The sequence below is a fragment of the Plecotus auritus genome (genome assembly GCF_963455305.1).
Source record: "Plecotus auritus genome assembly, chromosome: 7".
Classification (NCBI taxonomy): domain Eukaryota; kingdom Metazoa; phylum Chordata; class Mammalia; order Chiroptera; family Vespertilionidae; genus Plecotus; species Plecotus auritus.
The window spans coordinates 85,107,592-85,135,423 of record NC_137774.1 but is presented as its reverse complement, the minus strand read 5'-3'; the positions used below and the strand labels follow the sequence as shown (position 1 = coordinate 85,135,423).

General features: G+C 43.2%; 1 protein-coding gene across 2 annotated transcripts in view; it reads left to right on the top strand.

The window, feature by feature from the left end:
- Positions 1-25,588, top strand: part of TMC7 (transmembrane channel like 7) — a gene marked incomplete at both ends in the record, with an annotated part of 52,835 nt that extends 27,247 nt beyond the window's left edge. Inside the window, 11 exons of one of the 2 annotated variants that reach the window (XM_080678743.1) lie at positions 2,094-2,239; positions 5,639-5,786; positions 6,711-6,884; positions 8,325-8,482; positions 11,170-11,287; positions 11,602-11,699; positions 13,880-14,066; positions 18,098-18,228; positions 21,048-21,203; positions 24,594-24,672; positions 25,523-25,588. In XM_080678743.1, coding sequence (XP_080534869.1) covers positions 2,094-2,239; positions 5,639-5,786; positions 6,711-6,884; positions 8,325-8,482; positions 11,170-11,287; positions 11,602-11,699; positions 13,880-14,066; positions 18,098-18,228; positions 21,048-21,203; positions 24,594-24,672; positions 25,523-25,588 — 1,461 coding nt within the window. The remainder of the gene's footprint in view (positions 1-2,093; positions 2,240-5,638; positions 5,787-6,710; positions 6,885-8,324; positions 8,483-11,169; positions 11,288-11,601; positions 11,700-13,879; positions 14,067-18,097; positions 18,229-21,047; positions 21,204-24,593; positions 24,673-25,522) is intronic. The other variant, XM_080678744.1, reaches the window with a different exon arrangement.
- Between the last annotated feature and the right edge of the window lie 2,244 nt (positions 25,589-27,832).

The following is a 27,832-nucleotide window of genomic DNA, read 5'->3' as shown; positions in this document are numbered from 1 at the left end:
AAGGGTTTTCCACAGTCTATCCGGGCCCCTGCCGCTGGACATTCAGATCGCCTCCTTTTCCTTCGTAATAAACAGTGCTGTGGTGAACGTCTGTGTTACCTGTACTGCTGCTTTCGTGTATGTCCTCTTCTCACTCCCCTGGAATCTTCTTGCCATCCAAGGATGAATTTGAGGTGGTCAGTTATTCTTTCCATAAGAAGTCAGGGACAGTTCTGTGCTATAGTTTCACAGAGGTCACTTTATTATTATTGTTTTTTTGTTCATAGCTTTATTGAGCTGTAATTTACCTATCATACAATTCACCCATTGGAAGTGTTCAATTCAGTGGTTTTTAGTATATTCACTGAGTTATGCAGTCATTACTACAATAAATTTTAGAATATTTCATCACCTCAAAAAGGAATTTCATGCCCTTTAGCTATCACTTCCCAATCCCTGTTATTAGCCCTAAGCCAGTGGTTCTCAACCTTTCTAATGCCGCGACCCTTTAATACAGTTCCTCATGTTGTGGTGACCCCCAACCATAAAATTATTTTCATTGCTACTTCATAACTGTAATTTTACTACTGTTAATGAATCGTAATGTAAATATCTGTGTTTTCCGATGGTCTTAGGCTCTACAGCAGCGGTTCTCAACCTGTGGGTTGTGACCCACAGGTTGAGAACCGCTAGCAGGATCGCCTAAGACCATCGGAAAACACAGATATTTAACCTAGGCAGGACCTCTTTCCATTTTTAATTGGATTATATCTCTTTTTATTGTTGAGTTATAAGAGTTCTTTATATATTCTAGATACAAGTACCTTATCAGATATGTAATTTACAAGTATTTTTTCCTATTCTCTGAATTGTCTTTTCACTTTCTTGATAGTGTCCTTTGAAGCAGAAAAGTTTAAATTCTGATAAAGTCCAATTTATTTTTTTCTTTGTTGCTACTATTTCTTTTGGTGTCATAGCTAAGAATCCATTGCCAAAAATCAAGGTCATGAAGATTTAGCCCTCTATTTTTTTCTTATTTTTAAAAATATTTTTTGTTGATTTCAGAGAGAAAGGGAGAGGGAGAGAAAGATAGAAACATCAATGATGAGAGAATCATTGATCGGTTGCCTCCTGCACACTCTCTACTTGGGATTGAGCTCACAACCCGGGCATGTGACCTGACCGGGAATTGAACTGTGACTTCCTGCTTTCATAGTTCAACGCTCAACCATGGAGCCACACTGGCCAGGCTAGCCCTCTATTTTTTTCCCTAAGAGTTTTATAGTTTTGACTCTTCCATTTAGGTATTTATCCATTTTAAGTTAGCTTTTATATATGGTTTATATATATTTTCTTGCATGTGGCTATCTAGTTGTCTTAGCATCATTTATTGATAAGACTGTTCTTTTCCCATATCAAAAACCAATGAACCATAACTGTATAGGCTTAATTTTGAACTCAATTCTTTTTCATTGATTTATATTCTATTCTTATGTTACTATCTCACTGTCCTGATTACTGTTGTTTTTGCAAAAAATTTTGAAATTGGGATGTTTGAGTCCTCCAATTTTGTTCTTTTTTTTTTTTTTTTTCAATATTGTTTTGGCTATTCTGGGTTCCTTTCAATTCTATGTGAACTTTAGGATTAGTTTGTAATTTTCTACACAGAAGCCGGCTGGCATTCTGATAGGGATGTGTTGAATCTGTAGATCAGTTGGGGCGTATTACCATGGATTTCCTAATCCATAAACATGGGATGTTTTCCCATTTATTTAGATCTTTAATTTTTAAACAATGTTTTATAGCTTTAAGAATATACATTTCCGGTGTTAAATCTATTTCTAAGTTTTTTGTTTTTTTGTTTTTTGCTGTTACTGCACATGGAATTGTTTTTTTAATTTCATTTTTGGATCCAGACCTGTGTATTTTTAATGCTCAGGTTTTATCCATGCTCTATTCCCCAAACATTAAGCAATGCTTATACCTCTGGGATGGTTTCAGAACCTGGGAATTCAGGGATGAGCAATGTCACTGGAATGTGAGTTCTTGAGATAGAGACTGGTTTCTTGCAGTGAACTTACTAGTCTGACCTCATGCCTGTGACTTTGTTTTAGGGTTTCTTGGAAGAGACCTGCCTCTTTTATGGACATTACACCATTGACGGGGTGAAATTTCAGAATTTCACCTATGATTTGCCTCTGGCCTATTTGTTAAGCACAATTGCCTACCTGGCCCTGAGCCTTCTTTGGATAGTGAAAAGGTAAAGTTGACCGTATCATTGTGTTTCCTTTGAATTATCCTGATGGCTGGAGTTTATTGGAGGCCATGGACTCTGGGAGCCATTGCCCAGCGGATGAGCAGAGTCCAGGGGTGGGCTCTGCGGGGGAAAGATGTATGTGTTCTGGAGACTCTGGAGATGTGAAGGCAGTGGAGGAGGATTTGAGAGCTGGAGGAGCAGCCTGGAGATCTTCACTCAATCATTATTGCACACAGGTGTCAATGCCATGTCCCCAACCTTATCTTCAGTCTGGTGTGTATATTAACCAGGTCTCTCATAGATTTCAAATGGCAGAAACCCAGGTCTGACTAACTGGGGGGCAAAGGACAGTTGAGTGGCTCAGAGAACCAAGGAAGGGAGGAAAGTAATTACAGGAAGGACAAGGATAAACGTGTGACTTTGAAATATCCCAAAGCAAGAGCTCCTTCATCTCTGATTCTCTTGGTTGCAGTTTCCTTATGTGGCCTCTCTGGGTCACTGGTTCAGAAATCCTTTAAAGAGATTTGTTGGCTCTGCTTCATTCAGGTACCCAACCCTGACCCTTCAGCTATGGCCAGTGGATTAGGATCACAGGAGAACCTGGCATTTCCCGAGTAGAAAGGTGGTTTAGTGTCTATTTCCAGGAAAAGAAAATCGAGGAATATTAATTACTTTAATTATTAACGAATAACTTCCCCCAAAAAGTACAATGGCCCAAACACAATAGACGTTGTATACCTTTCTTACATAAAGTTCTGAGTGGGACACAGGTTAGTGTGGTAGACATCTTCTTAGTCACTGTGGGACTCAAGTGGGCCGAAAGTCAGCCATCTTCAGCACGCAGCTTTGAAGTTCCCTTTGAGAGCTGGAAGGGAGAACAACCATGGAGGAGTATCCCGTGGAAGGTGTTTATGGGCTAGGCCTGAAGTGATATTCATCACTCACTTTCCATTGACTGTAGCTGCAAGGGAGGCGAGGAAATGTTATCCCTGGCTGGCAGCCACTTCCCAGCACTGACACTCTACTATGGAAGGGGAACCACAAATTTCTAATGGACAGCTTTCTGTCTCTGCCCCAAGGGGGTTGCTTGGCAGACAGGATCATGATGGCCACCTCTCTTACCCACATCATTGTCCATGTGAGAGTGTGAACAGTGCTATAAGCCAGGGGCTGTGAAGCTCCTTGTCACAGGAGTAGAAGAGACCAAGATGCCGGGACTGAGTTTCCCTCCATGGAGCCTCGGGTTCACCACCACACAGCCCCAGAGCCCATCGGGCACTAATAACCCGAGGCGGAAGCTATGAGGTGACAATTGCCTGGTGTGTGTCCATTCCCCAACCCAAATGGGCAGCGTATGGACAAGAAGGAGCAGTGGCTCACTTGGAGGGACAGAGAGATTCTTGTAAAGAAATGTTGGTTGACTCGGGTTCTGGCTTTGTTGCTTGGTGATGCTGGCGGGGCAGATCAAGTTTTACAGACCTGCAGTTTAGACGATTTGGAGGAGTCCTCTTTAAGACAACGGATACGAAAATATCTTTTTGAAAGTATAAAATCTAAAAAGGAACAGGACCAGATGAGCACATGGCTAGAGGTGCTTCCCGGGCATTGGAAGGGGCCCTGAAGAAGTAAGTTTATGAGCCAAATAGTGACTCCATATCCAGATTTTGCTCAAGCTCCTCATGTCTAGGTCTTGATTGCTCCCTGGGGCAGCCTGGAGGAAGGGCTGGGTGTGCTGTAATGGGGAAAGGCCCACCCCTGGAGGAAGAAGTGCTAGGGTGGCAAAGAGTGTGGACTTTGGGGTCCAGAGACTGAGGTTCGAAGGTCACTTCACCTCTTTAAACTCATTTTCTTCCTCTGAAATGTACACACCTGGTTGTTGGGAGGATTTGCTGAAACAAGGCATGTAAAGAACATAGCACTGGGCCTGACACATTTATTAAATTAAAATCATCATCATCAAATTGGCCCACGTTCTGCCACTAACTGATTATAGTTTTCTCTCCTCCAGACCTTGGCTTTCTCATCTGTCAAATGTAGGTTTGGTTTAAAGCAGAGGTTTTCACCTGGGTTGGTACCTGAGCGTCACCATGGAGTTTTATAAAATAACACATTTCTGAACCCTCCCACCCTGAGACCTACGGATTGGAAAATACCAGGGTGTGACCCCACCTGGGAGTCTGCATTTTGGAAAAACACCCGGATGGTTCTGATAAACATTTTTTGCTATGAAATCTTTGGCAGAATCACTGAGCTCTATAATTCCTTTCACTTTTATTGTCTTCACAACTCACTGGCAAATCCTAAAAACACCCTGTTTCATCTACAGTGTGTGACATTTAATATATGTGTCATCAAGTACAAGGGTGTTTTTCCCCATGAAAGCATTTGAATGAATAACCGATATGAAGCGTGCAAGAGTTACACCTGATTGGAACAGGTGCTTACTAACTATTGGATTAATTTACTATTTAAAATAATTGATTCATTCATTTATCCATCTATTGGATAGTGGCCACATTATGGTCCAGGCATTTTGGATATAAAGGTGGCGAGGCAGCCAGGGTATCTGCCCTCAAGGAATTTAAAATTTAATCAGAGTCAGGGACTAGAAGCAGTAAACAGATAAGATAATTGCTGAGTAGGTTCATTGCTGTGAAGGAAATGAAAGAGGCTAATTTAAAGTGGGAGTCACAACTTCCGATGGGATGGCGGGGAGTCCAAGGAGGGGTTATTTGAGCTGAAACCTGAAAGATGGGAAGGAGGCAGCCATAGGAAGTGGCAGGGGAGAACTGTCCCAGAAGAGGGTAGCAGGAACAGCAATGGGCAAAGGCCTTGAGGCAGGAGCAGAGGTGTGTGTGTTTATGAAAAGGGAAAAAAGCCGGTGTGGTATCAACAGAGTGGCCACATGGGGAGAAAGATGGCATCATGCAGGATCACGTAGGCCAGTGGTCGGCAAACTGCGGCTCGCGAGCCACGGTTTGCTGCTCTGTTGACTAATGAGTTTGCCGACCACTGGGATAGGGGCTTAATCACAAGGAACAACAGCAGCCTGTAATTATTGGAATCGAGAGTCTAAGTCAGTGGTCGGCAAACTCATTAGTCAACAGAGCGGCCAACCGCAGCTCGCGAGCCACAGTTTGCCAACCACTGATGTAGGCTGTGTTAGAGTTTGGATTTTACTCCAGCTGTGAGAAGAGCTATCATATGGATGACAGGAAATTATTTTCATCCATGAGATGCCTGGTTAGCTGCCACATGTATTTAGGATGGTCCAGAACTTAACTATGTCAAAATGGGTGGAAAATGCAGCATGTGCAACTGTTTTATTCTAGACAAAGTCAGTCCATGGGCTTGTCTTTTGTTGTTGTTCTTATAAGAAGCATAACCGTGTTTTGGGGTCAGGTCGGTGGAAGGGTTTAAAATCAACCTGATCCGGAGTGAGGAGCACTTCCAGAGTTACTGCAACAAGATCTTTGCTGGCTGGGACTTCTGCATCACCAACCAGAGCATGGCGGACCTCAAGCACAGCAGCCTGCGGTACGAGCTCCGAGTGAGTGCAGCTGGGTTTTCTTTTGGTGGCTGCTTTGCCAGCAAGGTGGTGCCTTGGGAGGCGGGTCTGCAGCTTGCAGAGGAGCGAGGTGGGGTCCAGGCTTCTCCAGTACTCAGCAGGTACTTTGTAATTTTCAAGAGCTTTTAGCAGAGAACAGCTTCCTGGGGTCCACCTCCTTCTACCCTTGTCCCTCCTCGAATTGAGCTTGTAAACTAGGGCTGGGAAGGGAAGTGGGGACTCGACAGTGAGTGGAAGGAAGTGGTACCTTTCCTCCTCCCCCTGCCACCCTGTTATCTTTCAACTTCGTGAGAACCTGTCATAAACATCATTTATACCAGGAAAAACAGGACAAAAGATGGAATACTACTACAAATGATAAGGTAGAGTGGAGTGAATATGAAGTAGGAGAATTTCTCAATAAGGAAAGAAGGAGTAATAAATAGCATTGCGATCAAACCTACCCCTCCCCCTCAAATGGAGGAGGAGACAATTGTATCAAATTTTAATCAAGTAAGATGGAAGAAATAAAATTAAATGTGTTATTTGTTATACTAAATATGAACAGACTGAATTTTATTTTAAAAGCAGAGACCAAGTTGAATTAAAAAAACATACACATGCCCACCTTACATACTGTTTCAAGAAATAATGCATATAACATATAAGTAATATCATGAATAGGTTAATAGTTCTGTTTTCCCATTTATTGCAGTCTTAATTGCTATCATAAATAGAAGGTTCTACCTTGACTTTGGCCTTTAAACACAAAAACTAGTTGGGCTTTATCTGGGAAGGTATCTTGGGAAAGATGAATATTTAAGGAAAGTCTTGAAGAAGGATAGGGTCTGAAGATAAAGTCAGAGGTTCCACCCCTGAGTGTCCCTTCACCCCTATGCTCACAAATGAGTCTTCTTTGCTCCTCAGGCAGATCTGGAGGAAGAAAGAATACGGCAGAAAATAGCAGAAAGGACCTCTGAAGAAACGATACGGATTTACTCTCTCAGACTGTTCTTGAACTGTATTGTTCTGGCTGTTTTAGCGGCATGCTTTTATGCAATCTATAGAGCAACTATATTCTCACAAGAACACATGAAAAAAGTAAGGATTCCTTGAAAGTTAACTTTTACCCTGGTTGGGACATTAGGCTAAGTGCCTTGTAAACCTATGAGGCAGATACCATCATCATCTGTTTTACATATCAGTCATTTGGCTGATATGACAGAGAACCAGAAATCAGAGGTGACCAATTTCCACTTCTAATAGGAAGAAAAAGCATCCAAGATAGAATATTTGCAATACTACTCTCCCTGGAACTCACAATATTTAAATCCAGCTGGATTGCCTGATTTAACCCCCAACTCCTCTACTTATTAGTAGGGGCCTCAGTTTACCTAAAATAACAGTGATTTTAAAAACTCAATTTGGTCTAGTGGCTCTGCTTCATGAAATCCATCATCAGGGGCCCAGATGCCTTCCATCCTGTGGCTCTGCCACCCTTAGAGTGTGGCCCTCTTCTGTATGGTACTTGATAGCTTACCATATAGCCAATGGGAAGGAGATGAGAAGGGCACATCCCTTCCCTTTAAGGTTGTGACCTGAGGTTGCACTTAAAAGTTCCACTTACATCCTTTTGGTCAGATAGCTGGACCTAGCTACAAGGGAGTCTGGGAAATGTAGTTTTATCCTGGATAACCCTATATGTGGTTAAGTAGTCTATTATTATTAAAGAAGGAAAGAATGGCTATTATAAGTAACTAGAGGCCTGATGCACGAAGATTCGTGCAAGAATGGGCCTTCCTTCCCCTGGCTGCCGGCATTGCCTTTGCTCCGGCCCGGAGCCACCTTTCTGCCTTCCCATGCTGCCCAGAGGCTCGGAGCAGCTGGGGTAGTGCAGAACGCCTGTGTCATCACCATGGCAACGACTCAAGTGTCCTGCTGTGCCCCAGGCCGCTCGGTGCCTGCGTATGCAAATTAACCTGCCATCTTTGTTGGGTTAATTTGCATACTCCTGATTAGCTGGTGGGGGGTCGTGAAGGTACGGTCAATTAGCATGTTACTCTTTTATTAGGTAGATTATTACAACCTTGAAAATACGTTGCCCATTGATACAGAAACATGGATTGTTTTTCTTATATCGCACCTAAACAAATCCAGTGGAGCTCATTTTCCTTCTAGTATGTGCTAGATCAGTGGTCGGCAAACTGTGGCTCACGAGCGGTGGTTTGCCGCTCTGTTGACTAATGAGTTTGCCGACCACTGTGCTAGATCATATTTCCTTTATTTGAACACCCAAGGAAGGAGAATGGCTTGTGTTTAAAGGCCTTGTTGAATGACATGTATGTTTTATTTTGTTTTGTTTGCTAATAAACATGTATAGTATAGGTTTCCCCCCAGTTTTATTGAAGTATAATCAACATACAACACTGTGTAAGTTGAAGGTGTACAGCCTAATATTTATAGTTGAGTTCTTTTAAGATCAATTCATGTGTGATGCAACTTTCCTTATTATTCTTCTGACCAGTTTTGTTATCTTCATAGGAAATTGACAAGATGATTTTTGGAGAGAACCTCTTGATATTGTACCTGCCTTCTATTGTGATCACTCTGGCCAATTTTATCACCCCAGTGATCTTCGCCAGGATCATCCACTATGAGGATTACTCCCCAGGCTTTGAGATCAGGCTGACAATCCTTAGGTAATGTCTAGACACGCCAATCAGATCACCACTTGCCCCCTCCCTTGCCTCTGGCAGACATTGCTAATCAATTGTGGCACATTTTCCTGCTAAGCCAAGAATCCTCTTCAATGTTCATACAGCTCCCGTGAATGAATCAGAGTTTGCACATTCAGTGAAATCTCTTTGACTTAAGAGTCTACTCATCAGTATTATATTTTTGGTTCATGTTTTAGCGTATCCACATCTGAGGACTTAGGGAGGGGCCCTACGAGGAGATGTTGCTCTGAAGGTGTTAGAAATGACAAGGCGGGTAAGAAAGTGAGAGAGAAGGAAAGGCAGCTGATAAATGGTGTGTTATTGGGCAAGTTATTGCTGTTGGTTACTGGGGCTCAGTTTCCTGGGTAACTCCGGGAGTGTGTGTGGGAAATAGCTTGGCCTTTCCAACCAAACCAGATATTCTGCCTCTACCGCCTAAAAGTGGCTGGCTCCCAGAGGCATCAACTCCCCACACTTCCACCCACCACCTCCATGGGTGGGCCTTGGGTAGAGAGTTGCAAGTCCTTGCAGGAGGAACTTGAAGCATTTGTTGGAATAGTGAGTGCTGAGAAAATGTGGCCAGGTCACCCACAGTGTGTGCTACAGTCGACTTTCTGTAAGTTGTTGTAATACCTCTTCTCATTTTAAATAAATATTCAGTCTCATATTTAAAAAACAACAGGTATGAAGCAGGGCGCAAGAAGTTAACACAAATGAGTTGGAGAGGACCAGGTGGGGACCATGTGATGTGAGCATTTTTTGCTGCTTCTCAAATGCCTCAGATTACATTTGCATCTCTTTTTTTTTTTTTTTTTACCTCACCCAAGAATATGTTTTTATTGATTTGAGTGAGAGAGGGAGAGAGAGAGAAACATTGATGTGAGAGAAAAACATCAATCAGCTGCCTCCCATACCTGGGGATTAAACCCGAGAAATCTAGGTATGTGCCCCGACTGGGAATCAAACCTGTAACCTTTTGGTGTACAGGACGATGCTTCAACCAACCAAGCCACGCAACCAGGACCATTTGCATATTTTAAAAAAATATTTTTATTTTGAAAAATTTTAAACAGAACGCATGGTATAATGACCACCCCCCCCCAAGCACCTGTCACTTAGTTTCTTTTACCAAAGTATTGTCAGTCTTGTTTCATCTCCCCCTGCCCTGCCACCCTTTTGCTTGATTGTTTTAAGCAGATCTCAGGTGACATGTCATTTCACCTGTGAACACTTCTGTATATCTCTTAAGTGACAAGGATTTAAAAATATATACACATGACCATCATGACCCCTAATAAAATTGTCAGTTCCCTGAAGGAAATGCAGATGGCTTTGTGTTATTGATTTGTTCAAAGCAGGGCATAGGCTGGGGCCCTGTTTTGAACAACATGGTGATTGCCAAAGGGAAAGGAAGGTGGGGGAGGTTGGAGAGGGCATGGGGGAGATAAGTGGTGATGGAAGGGGACTTGACTTGGGGTGGTGAACATACACTATAATATACAGGTGATGTATTATAGAGTTGTATGCCCCTTTTATTCTTTAAAGAATTCTCCTTCCCCTTGTGCTATACTATTGACTTGTGGGGGAAACTGGGGCATTTGTCCTGTAAAATGCCCTGTAGTCAGCATTTAGTTTATTGTTTTTTCACGTGTGTTTGTTTTTCTGTACCATAGTCATGGTAAACTACTGGGTAGATTCAAACTTTTTATTATATTCTGCTTCAGTTTTTCATTATAGAAACCTCCTCAGTGATTCTGGGTTCTCATCTCACCACCAGGCACATAGTGTCAGGCGGCACGCTGCCCACTGAGAAGGGTGAGCCAATGGTGTGGACTTGCTTTTTTCTACCGCCCACTTTTTAATGTTTTTTTTTTTTTTTAATTACAAACTATGTAACAGAAAGCATCTTTTAAAAAACAATAGTACTCTCTGCCCTCCTTTATTGAATCCAGCTTCCCCAGGCAGCCCTCATCTGTTCATGCCAACATCCACATTAAAAAAAAAAAAAGTAGATTCGTATCTATACGAAACTCTGTAATGTGTTTTATTCATTTCTCAATTTATCAGACATCTCTCAAAGCTGATGCTTATAAGATTCAATTAGTATTTCTTTTTTCCCCCAGAAATATACAATGTTCTATAATATGGCTAAAACATCATAGATTAAGGAGGTCTTAGTTTTCTTATCTTCTTTTTCTGCCATTTAAAAAATTGTGGTATCATATTAGCATAAAATCTGCCATTTTAAAACATGTTTTTATTTATTTCAGAGAGGAAGGGAGAGGTAGAGATAGAAACATTGATGGGAGAGAATCATTGATTTGCAGCTTCCTGCACACCCCCTACTGGGGATCGAGCCACAACCTGGGCATGTGCTCTAACCAGGAATCCAACCGTGACCTGGTTCATGGGTCAATGCTCAACCACTTAGCCACACCAGATGGGCAAAATTGGCCATTTTTAAGTGTACAACTCAGTGGCATTAAGTGTTGAGCCACCATCACCACTACCTATTTCCAAAACTTGCTCATCATCCCAAACAGAAACTCTACCCATTTGTGAGTTTGCTTTTAAGAAAGGCAGCTTCTCTGCCCCCTAGCCCTCGTTCAAGGGCCCAGCCTGCCCCAGGGCCTCCTCTTCCCTTCCCCCCTCTTCCTCTCTTCCTGCAGGTGTGTCTTCATGCGGCTGGCGACCATCTGTGTGCTGGTGTTCACCCTGGGCTCCAAGATTACATCCTGTGATAACTACTCGTGTGAGCTCTGTGGCTACAACCAGAAACTCTACCCGGTGAGGCTGGGGGAATGGGAGCGTCCTGCTGAGTGGGTCATTTTGGAGAAACAGTCTCCAGGTTGAGAGAAGAATCTTGAAGGCATGGGTTTGAATTCCCGTTGATCCGCTTTCTCATTGTGTAGCAGAGTCTGGCACACCAGGCACTTCTAAGGGCTTGAAAACCAGTGTGTGCCGGAGCTCAGAGGAGCATCAGCTGACAGCCTCCAGAGGCAACAGGATCTGGGAAGAGGATGGGCATTGGAGGAGTCTGAGAACCTGGCTTTCTCTGCCCTGAGTCGGGTCTCATTGTCTCTCCCCGTCTTTGGTTTTAGTGCTGGGAGACCCAAGTTGGGCAGGAAATGTACAAGCTGATGATCTTCGACTTCATCATCATCTTGGCTGTGACACTTTTTGTGGATTTTCCCAGAAAGTAAGTGTGTGGGGTATCCGCCCCCCTTCCCTACCCCACTCCTTCCACCCCTGCCCCTACTGGAGGATCCTCTCACAGCTGCTCTCCAGAAAGCGCTGGATGAGTTCACAGTCCCGGGAAACCACTGACAACCATCCGGTGACTTTCAAACAGCTCCAGGCCATCACCCCCATATCATAGTCTATCACCCCCATAGTTCTTATTTGTTACCATACCTCTAACTCCCCAAACCCATCCCACTCCTCAGTTCCCCCCGAAAGGCAGTGTGAGGAGTGGAAATGTCGCTGTTTTCCATGAGGTTTCTGTGGGGATGACTTCCTGCCATGAGCACAGCCACAGCCCTGTCAGGGAAGACCCTCCAGGCCTCAGTGGACACCCCATTTCCTGATCTGGGTTCAAGCCCCAGCACTGCCACTTGCTAGTCATGTGACCTTGGGCAGGCAATTTAAGGAGGTCTGTGCTTATTTTCCCACCTGTGAAATGGGGCAGTAGCAGTGCCCACCTCACAGCACCGTTGTGAGGACGAAATGAGAAAACGCAGAGAAAAGGACTAAGAACACTCCATGCTTCGAAACTCAGCAAAACATTAACTATCACTGTTATGATTATCATTACTATTCTGTCACTTTTTAAATTATTCTCAGCATCTCCTTGAGCCTTAAGTGAAACACTGCTCACTTAAGACTTTTTACCCAGATGTATAAATTCTGTGAGCATGTCAGAAGTCCAGTAAGACCTTAAAATAAACATTAAAAAAGAAACTGTCCTTGCCCGCTGGTGTGGCTCAGGGGTTGAGTGTCTGTCTACCCATGCACCAAGAGGTCACCTGTTCGATTCCTGGCCAGGGCACATGCCCTGGTTGTGGGCTCAATCTCTAGCACGGGGTGTGCATGAGGCAGCCTATCAATGTTGATGTTTCTCTCAACAGTGTTTCTATCTCTCCCTCACCCTTCCTCTCTCTCTCTCTCAAAATCAATAAGAACATACTTTAAAAAGTTACAAAAAAAGAAACTGCCCTTTAAAAATTATACAGCCCAGCTGGCATGGCTCAGTGGTTGAGTGTCGACCTATGAACTAAGAGATCATGGTTCAATTCCTAATCAGAGCACATGCCCAGGTTGCAGGCTTGGTCCCTGGTGGGGGGCATGCAGAAGGCAGCCAATCACTGATTCTCTCTCATCATTGATGTTTCTGTCTTTCTCTCCCTCTACCTTCCTCTCTGAAATCAAGAAAGATATTTTTAAATAAACATTATACAAATATGACATGAATATTTCCTTGTTAAAATTTTGTAAACATTTAGAATTTAAATAAATACAGGAGTCTGAAGAATAGTGAGAGTTCTTATTTGTTACCATACCTCTAACTCCCCAAACCCATCCCACTCCTCAGAGATGGCCGTTGTTAATACTTTGGGGAAGATCCAGCAGTCCTTAAAAGTAAAAAGTCATTTGCATAAATACATGTGTACGTAGACACACAGTCTTGCTAGAAGTGTTCATTTCCCCCTTTAAATGGGATCACGGTGTATCGATTGGTTTGCAGCTTGCTTTTTTCCTCCCATACAAACAAAACATAATGAATTTTCCCTGGGAGGACACATGGATTTTCCTCATTTAAGGACTGTATAATATACTACTGTATCCATAGCTTATAATTTGTCAACCCAGGCCCAAATTGTGGGCATTTAGGTTGTTCCAGTATTTTTGGGAATACATGGCAATGCTATAGTGAACGATGGTGTGTGTTTATCTCAGACCCCTGGCCTGAGGGTGTCTGTAGGAAGCTTTAGGACTTCAGCATGCTAGGTGGTAGGGTCTTCATAAGCCATTTCCTGCGTGGATGCACATGACTTTGTGGGCTGAGTGGCAAGCCAGAGCACAGGTACTGCCCATGTTGTTTATCATCACCTCAACCCTGTGAACTAAATTGTGTTATAAACCCCCCCATATTCCAGATGAGAAAAATGAGTATTCTCTGAATTTATTTGGCTGGTCAGTTGTAGATCTGAGACTCAGACCCTGGTTTTATGATTCCAGAATTCACTATCTTTTGCATCTTCTAGACTTGTGACTAACCAGTTTCATCTGTGTGGAAATGGCCCTAATTTTGTGGACGTGGTTCTGGGGCTTTGGCGGACGCTGGTGGTGCAAATGAGAAATTGTCCCATTTGTCTCCAGGCTCCTGGTGACGTACTGTTCCTCTTGGAAGCTGATGCAGTGCTGGGGGCAGCAGGAATTTGCCATTCCTGATAATGTTCTGGGGATCGTGTATGGGCAAACGATTTGCTGGATCGGAGCCTTTTTCTCACCCCTTCTCCCTGCCATTGCAACCGTGAAATTCATCATCATCTTCTACGTGAAAGAGGTAAGGAGAGGTGGGGATGATAGACTGATACCTAGCACCATTCTTGACCTTGCACGGCATTCGGTACCCGTGTTTGGAGCTCAGCCACATTCTGTCAGAATTACATCCCTTATTTAATATATACTTCTATTCTGGAAAAAAGATTTTCACATTTTATAATGTTGAGAGTTCTGTTAAGTGTTGTTTTGCTCCTATAATTTAAATGTCATTTTTATATGTAACTGTCTAAGAGTTGAGTTATAATTATTGACCAGTTGACAGTGGGACATTTTGGTAATGTTTAATGCAGTGATTATTAATTTAAATTTTGTAATTTTCTTTTTGGATTTTGGAGCCCGTGAATTTGTGTTCAGGTCTCAATTATTTGTGTAGGTTCTCAAATAGCTGGCAGGCCCTAGGCCAGGGGTGGGCAAACTTTTTGACTCGAGGGCCACAATGGATTCTTAAACTGGACCGGAGGGCCGGAACAAAAGCATGGATGGAGTGTTTGTGTGAACTAATATAAATTCAAAGTAAACATCATTACATAAAAGGGTACGGTCTTTTTTTATTTTTATTTCAATAGTTTTATTCATTTCAAACATTTTAACAAGAAGAATGTAAACACTAATTATTATAATTTGAAACTTCAAAAAATGGAGGAATCATAGCACAATAACATACCTTATATTGAAGATGGCAAAGGCAAAATAAAATTGCCTAACAAAGGAAAGGTACAAAAGCCTTTCAAATTAAACTTAAATATAATAAAATAATTTAAAACTAAAACAAATAGAAAAGAACAAAATGTGTAAACAGTAAATTAAACATTTTCTTTAGTGAAACTTCCAAATTATGCCCGGGACGTAGATGTAGATGGCAATGTAGACTGGGTTGAAAGGTTTTTGGTCTTTAAAGCATCAACTTCAGTGGGAACAGTGTTGTTGGTCTCCTTTTTAGCTAATGCTCTGATACTGTGCTCTCCAGGGGCATGTCTCCCTACATCACCAGGATAATGTGTCTACGCATTCCCAGGGTGATGTCGGGGGGACGCGTCCGCGGGCATTACAAGGAGCCTCCGGAAGATTGAGAGGTTGTTCCTTCTACTGAATGGGCGGATATAAATCCGCCCACTCAGAAGAAGGAGCTGCGGCCGTGTTTCCCGACGTTGCCATGTTAACACTGCTGCTGGTGAAGGAGCGGAGGGGAGAGCAAGAGAACCCTCCGCTCTTTCGGCTCTGCGGCCGGATAGAACAGCCGAACGGGCCGGATCCCACGGGCCGTAGTTTGCCCACGGCTGCCCTAGGCACTGTGTCTGAAATAAGTGCTTAATGGGTGAAGTGGCCTGCAGATGACTAGCCTACCTGGGCTTATTAACCAAACTTCTTTTTCTTTGTTATAGAGGCAGTGTATGCTCAATATTAAACATTTAAACAGTAGAGATATGTATACAGTAACTTTCATCCCTTCTTCCAGAGGTATCCTTTGTTAACAAGCCCAACATTCATCTCTTACCTCTAATACCAAGGCCTGAGGATCCAGAAATGGAAATAATAATAGTATTAATAATAATAGCAGATGATTGTAATGCCATGTGCCCCTACTCTGCTGAACACTTAGGAAGCTGAAGTTCAGAGAGGTTAAGTAACTGGTCCAAGGTCACACAAGCTTATAAGTGACTCCTCAGATTTGAATCTGGATTTATCTCACTCCAGAGGCACTTAACCTGGTGAGCAGGACCTTGAATTGGGCCAAACTTTCTACCTGGATGTTTTGGCCTTTGAAGAATGTTCTGATGCTTTCATTTGGAAACTTCATTTGGCTGAAGTCGCCAAAGAAGAAATAGAGAAGAAAAAGCTCATAGGAACTTCTTCCCTTTCCCGAAAATATTGGTTGGCCAGTGATTTCCCAGCCTGCCGCACAGTAAAGACAGCGTGGGATGGTCTGGGTCAGGGGCACTGGGCTAAGTTCTGACACTCACTCCAGGCCTGACTGACCGGCTGCCCCCAGACAGGCACCAAGTGTCGTTGGAACTCAGTGTCCTCTGCTCACAAGATGTTCTGGCTGCTGCTGAAATGAGAAGAGCTCGGTGCCTACTCCCAATAATAGCATTTAAAAATATTATGGAGAAATACTATGCCTGTTATTATACCTCTTTCCCCCTCCCCATTTGATATTTCTTTCAAGTCTTTTTTCCCTCAATGGAAATACTTATTTTAAAATATAGGAAAAATTGCCCTGGCCAGTTTGGCTCGGGTTACAGCGTTGGCCTGCAGACCAAATTCCCTGCTCCATTGGGGGTGCAAGTGGGAGGCAATCAATCGATCTGTTGCTCTCACATTGATGTTTCTCTCTCTCTCTCTTTCTCCGCCCCCCTCACCCTTCCTTCCACTCTCTTTAAAAAATCAATGGGAAAAAATATCTCATGTGCAGATTAAAAGTAAATAAATAAAATATAGGAAAAGTAAATATGCTTATAAGAATTCAAATAAAATATCTATTTTTTATAGAGTATTGTAGATCAATTTATTTTATTTATTGGTAAAAGAGAGGGAGAGAGAGAGATTTGTTGTTCCACTTATTTATGGATTCATTGGTTGGTTCTTTATGTGCCCTGACTGGGGATCAAATCTGACAACATTCTCACCAACTGAGCTACCTGGCCAGGGCTGTAGATCCATTTAATACATATTTAAACCCCTATCTGTAATAATAAAAGTATAATATGCTAATTAAATCGGACAGCCGAACAACCTTCCAGATGTCATTCCAGACGTCCTCCCTGACAAAGCCATGGTGGTGGGGCAGAGGCAGAGGTGGTTAGGGGCGATCAGGCAGGCAGGCAGAGTGGTTAGGGGCAATCAAGCAGGCAGATGAGTGGTTAGGGGTGGTCAGGCAGGCAGCAGAGTGGTTAGGGCAATCAGGCAGGCAGGCGAGGGGTTTGGGGTGATCAGGCAGGCAGGAAGGCAAGCCGTTAGGAGCCAGCAGTCCCGGATTGCGAGAGGGGTGTCCAACTACTGGTTTAGGCTCAATCCCTAACTGCCGGTTTAGGCCCATTCCTCAGGGACATCCCCCGAGGGGTCCCAGATTGCGAGAGGGTGCAGGCCAGGCTGAAGGACCGCCCTCCCCACCCCATGCACGAATTTCATGCACTGGGCCTCTAGTAAAGAATACTTAAAAAAGACAAAACTTAAATAAGGTCATACAGGACAGAGTGCTGAAAGCTACCCTTTTCATTTCACAGCACCACATAGGATGTAAAGCTCACTTTCTCCTCCTTTCTAGGGGCTACATGGTATTCTGTTGTGTGGGTGTAACTTTAAAAAAAAATAAAACATTTTTCTTGATTTCAGAGAGGAAGGGAGAGGGGAGAGAGATAGAAACATCAATGAGGAGAGGGAATCATTGATCAGCTGCCTCCTGCACGTTCCGTACTGGGGAATGAGCCCGCAACCAGGGCATATGCTCTTGACTGGAATCGAACCTGAGACCCTTCAGTCCACAGGCCGATGCTCTATCAACTGAGCCACACCAGCTAGGGCTAGGTGTAACTTTTTAACCTTTAAGGACTACCCCCACCCCCTTGATAGCTATTTTGGTTGTTCCAGTTTAGTTATTCCTTGATAACAACAACTATAGCAGTAAACATCCACATACATGTATTTTGGCCCAATGTTGGAGTCTGGATTAAACATTTTTCATTTTTTTAAAATATATTTTATTGATTTTTTACAGAGAGGAAGGGAGAGGGATAGAGAGTTAGAAACATCGATCACCTGCCTCCTGAACACTCCCCACCGGGTATGTGCCCGCAACCAAGGTACATGCCCTTGACTGGAATCGAACCCGGGACCCTTGAGTCCGCAGGCCAACGCTCTATCCACTGAGCCACACCGGTTAGGGCAAACATTTTTCATTTTGATCTAGATTGCTAACTGCCCTGTAGAAAGATTAGACCAATTTACATTTCCACTGCAATGTTTGACCTTGCTCATTTATCCTCAAGGAAGCTGTACTCTTAATGTTTCCTCTCTTTTTTTCTCTCTCCTTAGATGAGCCTTCTTCATACCTGCAGACCCTCCCCAAGGCAGTTCAGAGCATCCAATTCTAATTTCTTCTTCCTGCTGGTGTTGTTGATCGGCCTGTGCTTGGCAGTAATACCGCTGACAATCAGCATGGCACAGTGAGTACCGCTTGGTTTTCTAAAACATTTCCCTGCTTGCTGACATGACCCCCTTTGTTAAAGGGTCCCCAGCGTTTTCCATGGATTGCTCACAGGGCGCCACCCGCAGAGCTCTGGTCAGGAAGTTGCTCCTGGTGTAGCTGGCCTGTCCTTGCTTTGGAAGCTCCCTCTGGTGGCTGGATTGTCTGGGTCCACTTCCAGAACTTGGGCTTGCTGGGTGGCCATTACTTTTGAGAGTGCCAGTTGGGGGTCTGTTCTATCCAGCTCCCTTTTCCTGAGACTTCTCTTCTAGTCCCCATTTGGATTGTGTATGATTATAAAAAGAAGCAGGAAGTCACCCATATTCCTGCCTCTTCATTTGAGGGTTTGCACTTAGCAAACATTTATTTAACACCTTCTATGTGCCTAGCACTGTGCTAGATGCTAGGGATATAAAGACATTTAACATATGACATATGAATATAGAGTCTGGCTTAGAATTTGGAAAGAGCAGAGATGCTCAGCTCAGGACTAAGGAGCAGAAGTTGAGGTTTCAAGACCCAGTCATGCCACTCCCTCAGTGTGTAATCACTTATACCAGAGGCCAGCAAACTTTTTCTGTAAAGGTAAGAGAGTAAATAATTTAGGCTCTGAGGGCCATATGGTGTCCATAAGCAGCCATAGACAATATATAAACTAATGAACATGACTGTGTTCCAATAAAACTTTACTTATAAAAAACAGGTGGGGGGCCAGATTTGGTCCATGGGCTCTAGTTTGCTGACTTACACTCTCATAGAATTTAATTTCTTTATCTTTAAGTTAAAATCTTTCCATTTGGAATCTGTCTCTCATACTTCATTTTTTAACTAACTTGAATATATATTTTATTGTTTTATTGTTATAGTAATATATATTATACATAAAATTTTCAAATAGTACAGAAGGGTGTAAATTAAAGAGGAAAAATTACTCTTTGTCTTCACCTCATAATCCCACTCTTAACCACTGTTAACATTTTGTGAATACTTATAGGAATTCATAAACAATATATTTCTTTTAAAATATTACCTATGGAATAATGCTATAATCCTGTTTGGCAGCTTATTTTTCCCCCTTAATTTTATATTGTGCCATTGTCCATGCCAGTACATATAAAATTCTCATTCTTTTAAAATATTTTTAGATTTGATTTTTAAAATATAATACATATATTGACATGGCACATAATCCATATTTATATATTCATATATAAATATATATATAACTATATAAATTTATATGTATATTTATTTCTCCCTTCCTCTATCTCTCTAATCCAGGGGTCCTCAAACTATGGCCCGCGGGCCACATGCAGCCCACCGAGGACATTTATCCGGCCCGCCAGGTGCCGCTGCCTGTCCTGCTTAGCAGCCAACTCGTCCCGGCCCGCATAGGAATTTGTTCATAGTTTTTTTTTTTAAACTATAGTCCGGCCCTCCAACGGTCTGAGGGACAGTGAACTGGCCCCCTGTTTAAAAAGTTTGAGGAGCCCTGCTCTAATCAATCAATAAATTTAAAAAATAATAGCCCTAGCCAGTTTGGCTCAGTGGATAGAGCATCAGCCTGTGGACTGAAAGTTTCCAGGTTCGATTCTGGTCAAGGGCACATGCTCAGGTTGTGGGCTCGATCCCCAGGGGAGGCTGTGCAGGAGATTGCCGGTCAATGATTCTCTCTCATCATTGATGTTTCTCTCTCTCTCTCCCTCTCCCTTCCTCTCTGAAATCAATTAAAAAATATTTAAAAAAATAAATTGTTAATCCATTTCCTTAGACAAGACTTAGGTTGTTTTCAGGAACCTAAGTTCCTAAGAACCCGTAAAAATAGGGCTGCAATGGAAAACTTTCTACACAGAACTTTTTGATGTGAATGTGGGCAGTTCTTTGCCAGAGCTTAATTTTTTTCCATCATAGTTTTGCTTTTTCCCTACTTTGTACTTTGAACAATTTCAAACCTATGGAAAAGTTGAAGAAATAGCCACAATGAAAACTCATATACCCTTCAACTGGATGCCCCAATTATTGACATTTTGATACAGTTGTTTCCTCTCTCTCTATGCGTACCTTTTTGTGTGTGTGATAAACCATTTGAAATTAAGTTGTAGGCACCATGAGTTTATCCCTAAATACATGAGGATGCAGCTCCTAAAAATAAGGCCATTCTCCTTCCTGTGCATCCACAATAACATTGTCACACCTAAGAAAATTAATACTAACATCACAGTCCTGCCATTTTCAAATTTCTCCAATTGTCCCCAAATAGCCTTTCATAGCTTTATTTTAGAACTAGAGGCCTGATGCACAAATTCATGCACTGGAGGGGTCCAGCTGGCCTGCCCAGTGAGGGCCATCGGGGGCGGGCCGGCTCGGGTGAGGGGCTGCGGGTGTTCTGGTCATTCTGCCATTCGGTCAATTTGCGTATTACCCTTTCATTATATAGGATGAGGATCTTTCAAGCTTTACCCATTGCTCTCGGGTATGTCTCTCTTAACTTTTGCTTTTTTGAAGAGTCCAGGCCAGTTTCCTCACCTCTAAATAAGAGCCTGGAGAATGGAATCCCCACGTTGTGCATTTGTCTGATTATTTTCTCATGGTGTCATTTAACTTGTTCTGTCCTGAATTTCCTGTAAATTGGAAGTCAGGTCTAGTGATTTGATGCATTTTTGACCAGAATATTCCAGAAGGCCATGAGGTCAGGCAGTTGCTCGAAGGTTACTGTTAACAAAGCCCGGTAGGTGTGTAAAGGAGGAACACTCAGCCTGGGAGCACCCCTCACCTGAGCTCCATGGTCTGTGTCTGCAGCATCCCTTCCTCGAAAGCCTGTGGGCCGTTCACCAACTCCAACACCACCTGGGAGGTGGTCCCCAAGACGGTGAGCACCTTTCCCAGCTCGCTCCAGTCCCTGGTCCACGGCGTCACGTCGGAAGCCTTTGCAGTGCCTTTCTTCATGATCATCTGGTGAGTGGGAACCACCTGGACCCCTGTGAGTCACTCCCAGGGAAGCACGTGGGCTTCTCTCCACGGGGAAATGGGAACTCACCTGCTACACTTTAGATGTTACTGAGCCTCACTTTCCCATCTCTAAAATGGGCATAATAATAGTAATTCTTTTAGAGGATCGTTGAGCAAGTTCAGTAAGATCCTACACATGAGGCACTTAACCCAATGCCTGACTTATAAAAACCTAATAAACATTGCTATTATTATTACTGATTATTCACAAAATCACTGCTTTTCAAAAAAGAAGCTGATTATTGAGCAGAGACAAGAGCATAAACTTGGACCTTGGCTCTACCAGTTATAAGCCGTGTGGCCTTGGGTCATCACATATATATCCTTTGAGCCTCCGTTTCCTCACCTGGAACATGGGGATAAGAATGGCACATACCTGATAAGGTTGTGAGAAGAAGGAGATGTGGTAACACATGTAAAGTGCTTAGCAGAGTGCTCGCTTCTGCGGCACATATACTAAGATTGGAACGAAACAGAGAAGATTAGCATGGCCCCTGAGCAAAAATGACAGAAATTCGCAAAGCGTTCCATATTAAAAAAAAAAAAAAAATTCTTAGCAGAGGACCTGGCCGTTAAAGGAGCAGTAAATGACAGGTGTTATGTACAAGGGTGACGAGGGTCTTTGCTACACAGTGATTCATATTGAGTGTTAACGTAATTCTAATCCCAGATGTGTGTTGAGGGCTTACTACGTGCTACACATTGTTCTAATTACAGTGGGTCCTCATTATTCACGGAGTCTGTGTTTTATTCCTATGATGTCAATGTGTCCACTCACTAGAAGATTTTTGAAATCTCAAAATCAGTATTCGCAGCAGTTTTCATGGTCATTTGAGTCTCTTGCCGTGCACTGTCTTAGTTTGTTCAAGCTGCTATAATAAAATGGCACACAGACTAGGTGGCTTATAAACAACAGGAATTTCTCACAATTCTGGAGCCTGGGAGCCCCAAATCAGGGTGCCAGATGGCTGCATGAGGACCCGCTTCCAGCTTACAGACTTCTCTCTGTGTCCTCACAGGACAGAAGGGGCCAAGGGGCTCTCTAGTCCCTTTTATCAGGGCACTAATCCAAATATTGAGGCTCCACCCTCATGACATAATCACCTCCCAAAGGCCCCACCTTCTGACACTGTCACATTGGGCATTAGGATTCCAACATGTAAATTTAGGGGGGACACAAATATTCAGACCATCGCATGCACCTTCCCAGCTGAGGTGAAACAAGGCCTTAAGTACACTGCCGTCTGATTCCAGTTCTCACACCATAAGCAAGTGCCCTTTCTGCAATCTCGTTAGTGCTGGGTTTCTTGCATTTTATGCTTTTGGTTGGTGATTTCACTGTTTGAAGGCCCCAAGTGTAATGCTGAAGTGCCGTCTAGTGTACCTAAGTGCAAGAAGGCTGTGATGTGCTTTGTAGAGACAATCCGTATATTAGATAAGCTTCTTTAAGTCGTGAGTTACAGTGCCGTTGGCTGTAAGTTCAATGCTAATGAATATTAAATGTCTTTAAACAGAAACAAGGTTATGTATGGATAACTTTTCTCAACAAACAAGAAACATAAGACAAAGTGGTTTGTTTTTAATGTATTTCTTTATTGATTTCAGAGAGGAAGGGCGAGGGAGAGATAGAAACATCAATGATAAGAGAGAATCATTGATTGGCTGCCTCCTGCACGCCCCCTACTGGGGATCAAGCCCACAACCCGGGCATGTGTCCTTGGCCGGAATTAAATCTGGGACCCTTCAGTCCGCAGGCCAACGCTCTATCCACTGAGCCAAACCAGCTAGGGCAAGACAAAGTATTGATCAGTTGAGAAAAATCTTGTGACCATCAGAACCTAAGCCTGTAGTTCCTCTAAGGCAGTGGTTCTCAACCTTTCTAATGCCGCGACCCTTTAATACAGTTCCTCATGTTGTGGTGACCCCCAACCATAATATTATTTTCGTTGCTACTTCATAACTATAATTTTGCTACTGTTAATGAATCATAATGTAAATATCTGTGTTTTCCGATGGTCTTAGGCCAGGGGTGGGCAAACTTTTTGACTCGAGGGCCACAATGGGTTCTTAAACTGGACCGGAGGGCCGGAACAAAAGCATGGATGGAGTGTTTGTGTGAACTAATATAAATTCAAAGTAAAGGAGCGGAGGGGAGAGCAAGAGAACCGGATAGAACAGCCGGATCCGGCCCGCGGGCCGTAGTTTGCCCAAGGCTGTCTTAGGCTCTACAGCAGCGGTTCTCAACCTGTGGGTTGTGACCCACAGGTTGAGAACCGCTAGCAGGGTCACCTAAGACCAGATATTTACATTATGACTCATAACAGTAGCAAAATTACAGTTATGAAGTAGCAACGAAAATAATTTTATGGTTGGGGGTCACCACAACATGAGGAACTGTATTAAAAGGGTCACGGCATTAGAAAGATTGAGAACCACTGCTCTAAGGGCATCGGTCCAAAATTCACTAATTCAGTGTTCCTGGAGACTCTAGAGACTGCTACAAATAACTGGAATTGATTGTAGCTTACATGTATTAACTCATAAAAGCATCACAATTACCCTGTAATGTAGACATTGTAACAGTAAAACCCCACCACAATGCAAGAAGTGGGCCCAAACATTCATTTGTGAAAGGCAGGATCCCTTTGATGAGATGAATAAAATGACCTGGGGAGCTGGGCAGCCAGCCAGCCTGCATCCGAGGATCCTGGTATGGAGCTACTCCATCCTAGTTCGTTCACCCCAGCTGTGGTTTGGCTGGCACCATCTGGTGGTGGTTACCTGATCTGGCTTCAGTATCTTTGGGGACCTTTCCTGTCCTTGGCCGTGGGGACTTCCAGGAGAGTATCGATCACAACTGTGATTCCAGTGGTCCTCATTTCCTCAGCAGTATCTGGGGAGAATGGACAGGAAACCACCTTCCCTTCACGTAATGAGCTTGCCTGCTGTTTTCCTCCACTTCACTTGCCCTACTCCCCAAAGATAATAACTTCAATGACCACCCCCTTCCCCCTCCCCCCATTTGAGATTTAGGGCTGCACAGAAAACAGGAGCCAGTTGCCAATTGCTTTTATTCAAAATTGTATTATCTTGGGCTTGATATCACTGGGTTTTACTGTATTATCCCCATTTTACAGATGAAAAAACTGAGGCCAGAGGGATTCCACAGTGATCATTCACCCCTCTGACTGTTTCGGTGCCATTTGGAAGAGGTGTGGGTTGTCTTTTCTTTTTCTAATGAGTAAACCTGTTGCAGGCGAAACCTGTCAAGTTGTTGTTCTAAGTGGCCTTCAAATGGTACAGACACCCTAGTGACCACTTCACCTTGTGTTGCAGCCTCGTTATGTTTTATTTCATTGCCCTGGCCGGAGCACATAAGCGGGTGGTCGTCCAGCTCCGAGAGCAGCTGTCCCTGGTAAGGAAGCAAGCCAGGCCCAGGGGGTCATGGCTGGGGACATTTCCCCAGGACATCTAGTGGAAAATAGCCCTTTTCTCAGGAATGCTACTGTCCCTCCCTCACCACTACTCCCCCAAAACTCTGCCTTCAAGCCAGGCCTCCACCAACTTCATTCATTCACTGACTCATTCATTCCGTCAGCATATATATTAAGCACTACCTGTGCCTCATACTGTGCTGGTATACAGTGGTGAAGAAGAAAAGATTGCTAAGTAGTTAAAGAAAAAAATTTTGATAGCAGTAACTGCTGAGAAGAAAATACGAACAAGGCAAAGTGACAAGTGGGCCATTTGCTGCTGTAGATGGTGGCCACTGAAGGCCTCTTTGAGGAGGTGAATGACCTTGTAGTTCAGACTTGAATGAGGAGAAGGAGCTGATTGTGGGAGGTCTCAGGGATGAGAGGAACAGGCAGAGGCCACGGTGCAGAAGTGAGCTGGGTACTACTGGGGGCAGGGAGGGAGGGTGGTGGGGCTGGAGAGGCAAGATGAGGCGGATTTGCAGCTGGGTCACAGCATAGCCTGATGGCTCTGGTCGGAAGCTTAGGTGGAATTCTGATTGTGATAGGAAGCCACTGGAGGGTGTGAAGTAGAAGTCTGATGGGCATTTTTTAAAGGTCACTGTCCATTCTTTGGACAAGGGGCTGTGGTGGGGCAAGAGTGAAAGAGACAGACTAGTCCGGAAGCCATTACAATCGTCCAATGTTTAGCATCCTTGGCCTCGTGTCTGATAGGTAATTTAGTAGGTTGAAACCATGATATTTGTTTCCAAGTATATTGAATGTACTCTTGAACCGATTTCTTTTTCTTAGGAAAGTCGTGACAAGCGTTACCTAATCCAGAAACTAACAGAAGCCCAGAGGGATATGAGGAACTGACTAGACTGATGAGAAGATGCTGCTGCGAGTTCATAAGCTGGCTTGGTGACCTGCTGAGCCTGCAGAGTGCAGCTGGCCCTTCAGCGGATTTTTTAAGGCGTATTCTCCTGGAGTCCAGGCCTTTCCTGGAGGTGGCTTCATGTGTGCAGCTGTGGTGGCCATGTTTACGTGACTCGGCTCCTACGGAGGGCTTTAGTGACTTAGAAAAGCAGGTTCCAAACCAAGTCTTGCCTGTTGACCAGCCACTTGGTGACTACCAAAAACTGATGTATGACGCCTTTAAGCTTTTACACCAAAAATGAGGGAGGAGAGACCTTATATATTTTTAAGGGCTTCTTTGTTTTGTCTTTTAAAGATAACTTTAGGGGTCATCTGTTCATGAGGCTGAGGTCATTCTTTTAAACCACATTCTAGGGGTTTACACTGAGAAGTGTTCCTTAAGAAGTAGTGACCCTTTTGGACGGTTCTGTGGACTTAAAATGAAACCTGATTTTTATTTTATTTTTTAATGAAGAGAAAGCCTTGAATCATGATGTGGTAACAAGTGGTGGGACCATGGAGAGGACAGCTATGTAATTTCAGCCACACGGGGTAGTCATGTGAGAAAAGCCGGTCCTGCTGTGTGAGTCACAGCCTCTGGATGAACGGAGGAAGCTGTCGGAGGGGATTACTGCAGGTGGCAGTGATTTCTAGCTGCCGCCTTATTACTCAGGGGACAGTGCCTTTATGGGGCTGGATATCCACAAGCCCTCGGTTCCCTTCCAGTCCTGAGTTTGGAGACTTGGGAGAGGGCCCCGTGCCATCAAAATGAAGAGGGACAGTCTTCCAAATGCCACTTCCCTTCCTGCACTGAGGTCTCTATTTCTGAAGGACACTGTCCATTTCAGAGCCAGGTTGGAAAGACTGTTGAGTATTTATTTGAGTTGTGGGTTTATGGGCATAAGTGTTTTGGGGGGATATGGGTTGTAGCTCTGCCTGTTAATCAGACCAGCCTGTGCCAGTGTAGCAAATCAGACAATATTGTGTTCTTAAATACACATATCCAAATCGTTCAGGGCTACTGTTGGTTTTCTTGTGCTTAAAATTTTAAACACAAGTGCCTTTATGTTACAACACATGCAGAGTACCTCTTAAGGTAATTTCAATTACAGTAAAAACTGTATGAAATCAATACCTCAGCATAAGCTTTCCGAAATGGATAGGTCTGAACTTTTTAGCGTAAGCCTATGTTATTGTTTAATGTGACAACGGTTTCATTTTTACATCTTCAGATCATTTGTTTTGTAACGTACTGTTAGCGGCAGCCTGCCTTTCACTGACTCAACCTTTCCTGGGGGTAGCTGGAATTCCACCTTGGATGCAAGTTTCAGAACGCTGCTGCTGTTAAGAATATTTCCCACCCCTCCACCCCTTATTAGAAAAAGATGACTGCTCTGAGAAGCCAGCTGGCTGACTATAGCCTGCCCATTGCTGTAGACTTGTCCCTTTGCCCCAGGTCAGTTACTTTCCTTCCACAAAGTGAGCATTAACATGGGATATTTTTGTACCTGTGAGACCAATGAGCCTTTCAAGCTTTTTCTCTCTTGTTAAGGTTTATGATTTTCTAGGTCTATAAACTAGTGTCATGGAATTTTGAGTAAACAAAAGTTCATGCAACCCTCACTTTAAAAAAAATCCAATTTGGGGCATTTCTACCTAGTGTGTATGTGTGTGTGTGTGTGTGTGTGTGTGTGTGTGTGTGTGTATATATATATATATATATATATATATATATATATATATATATAATGTTCTTGCTTTTACCATACTTCTGAGGATAGCCAAGTTTTCTGTGTGTGTGTGTGTGTGTGAGCGAGAGAGAGAGAGAGAGAAAGAAAGAGAGAGAGAGGGAGAAAGGGAGAAAGAGAGAGAAGAAATGGAAGCTCTGTTTTCTTTCCCTATTATAAAAATGATACTGAAATATGCTAATATATTTGTTTTAAATGCTAATTTACATACCTCTTGAATGTTTTGATATATGTATTTTGATAACTTTAGGTGATGTCTGTATAATCAATCGTTCAAGTGCAGCTCTCACTAACAAATGTGCGTGAAAACTACTGATTAAACAATCTTGAAGGTTTTTCAATGTGATGGTATATATTTGAATTCACAGAGGTTTCTTGTCAATAATCAAGTGAGCACGGACAATTATAAATTTGTAAAGTCATTCGTTGTCTTTTCCTAGAATCAGAGAGAAAAAAA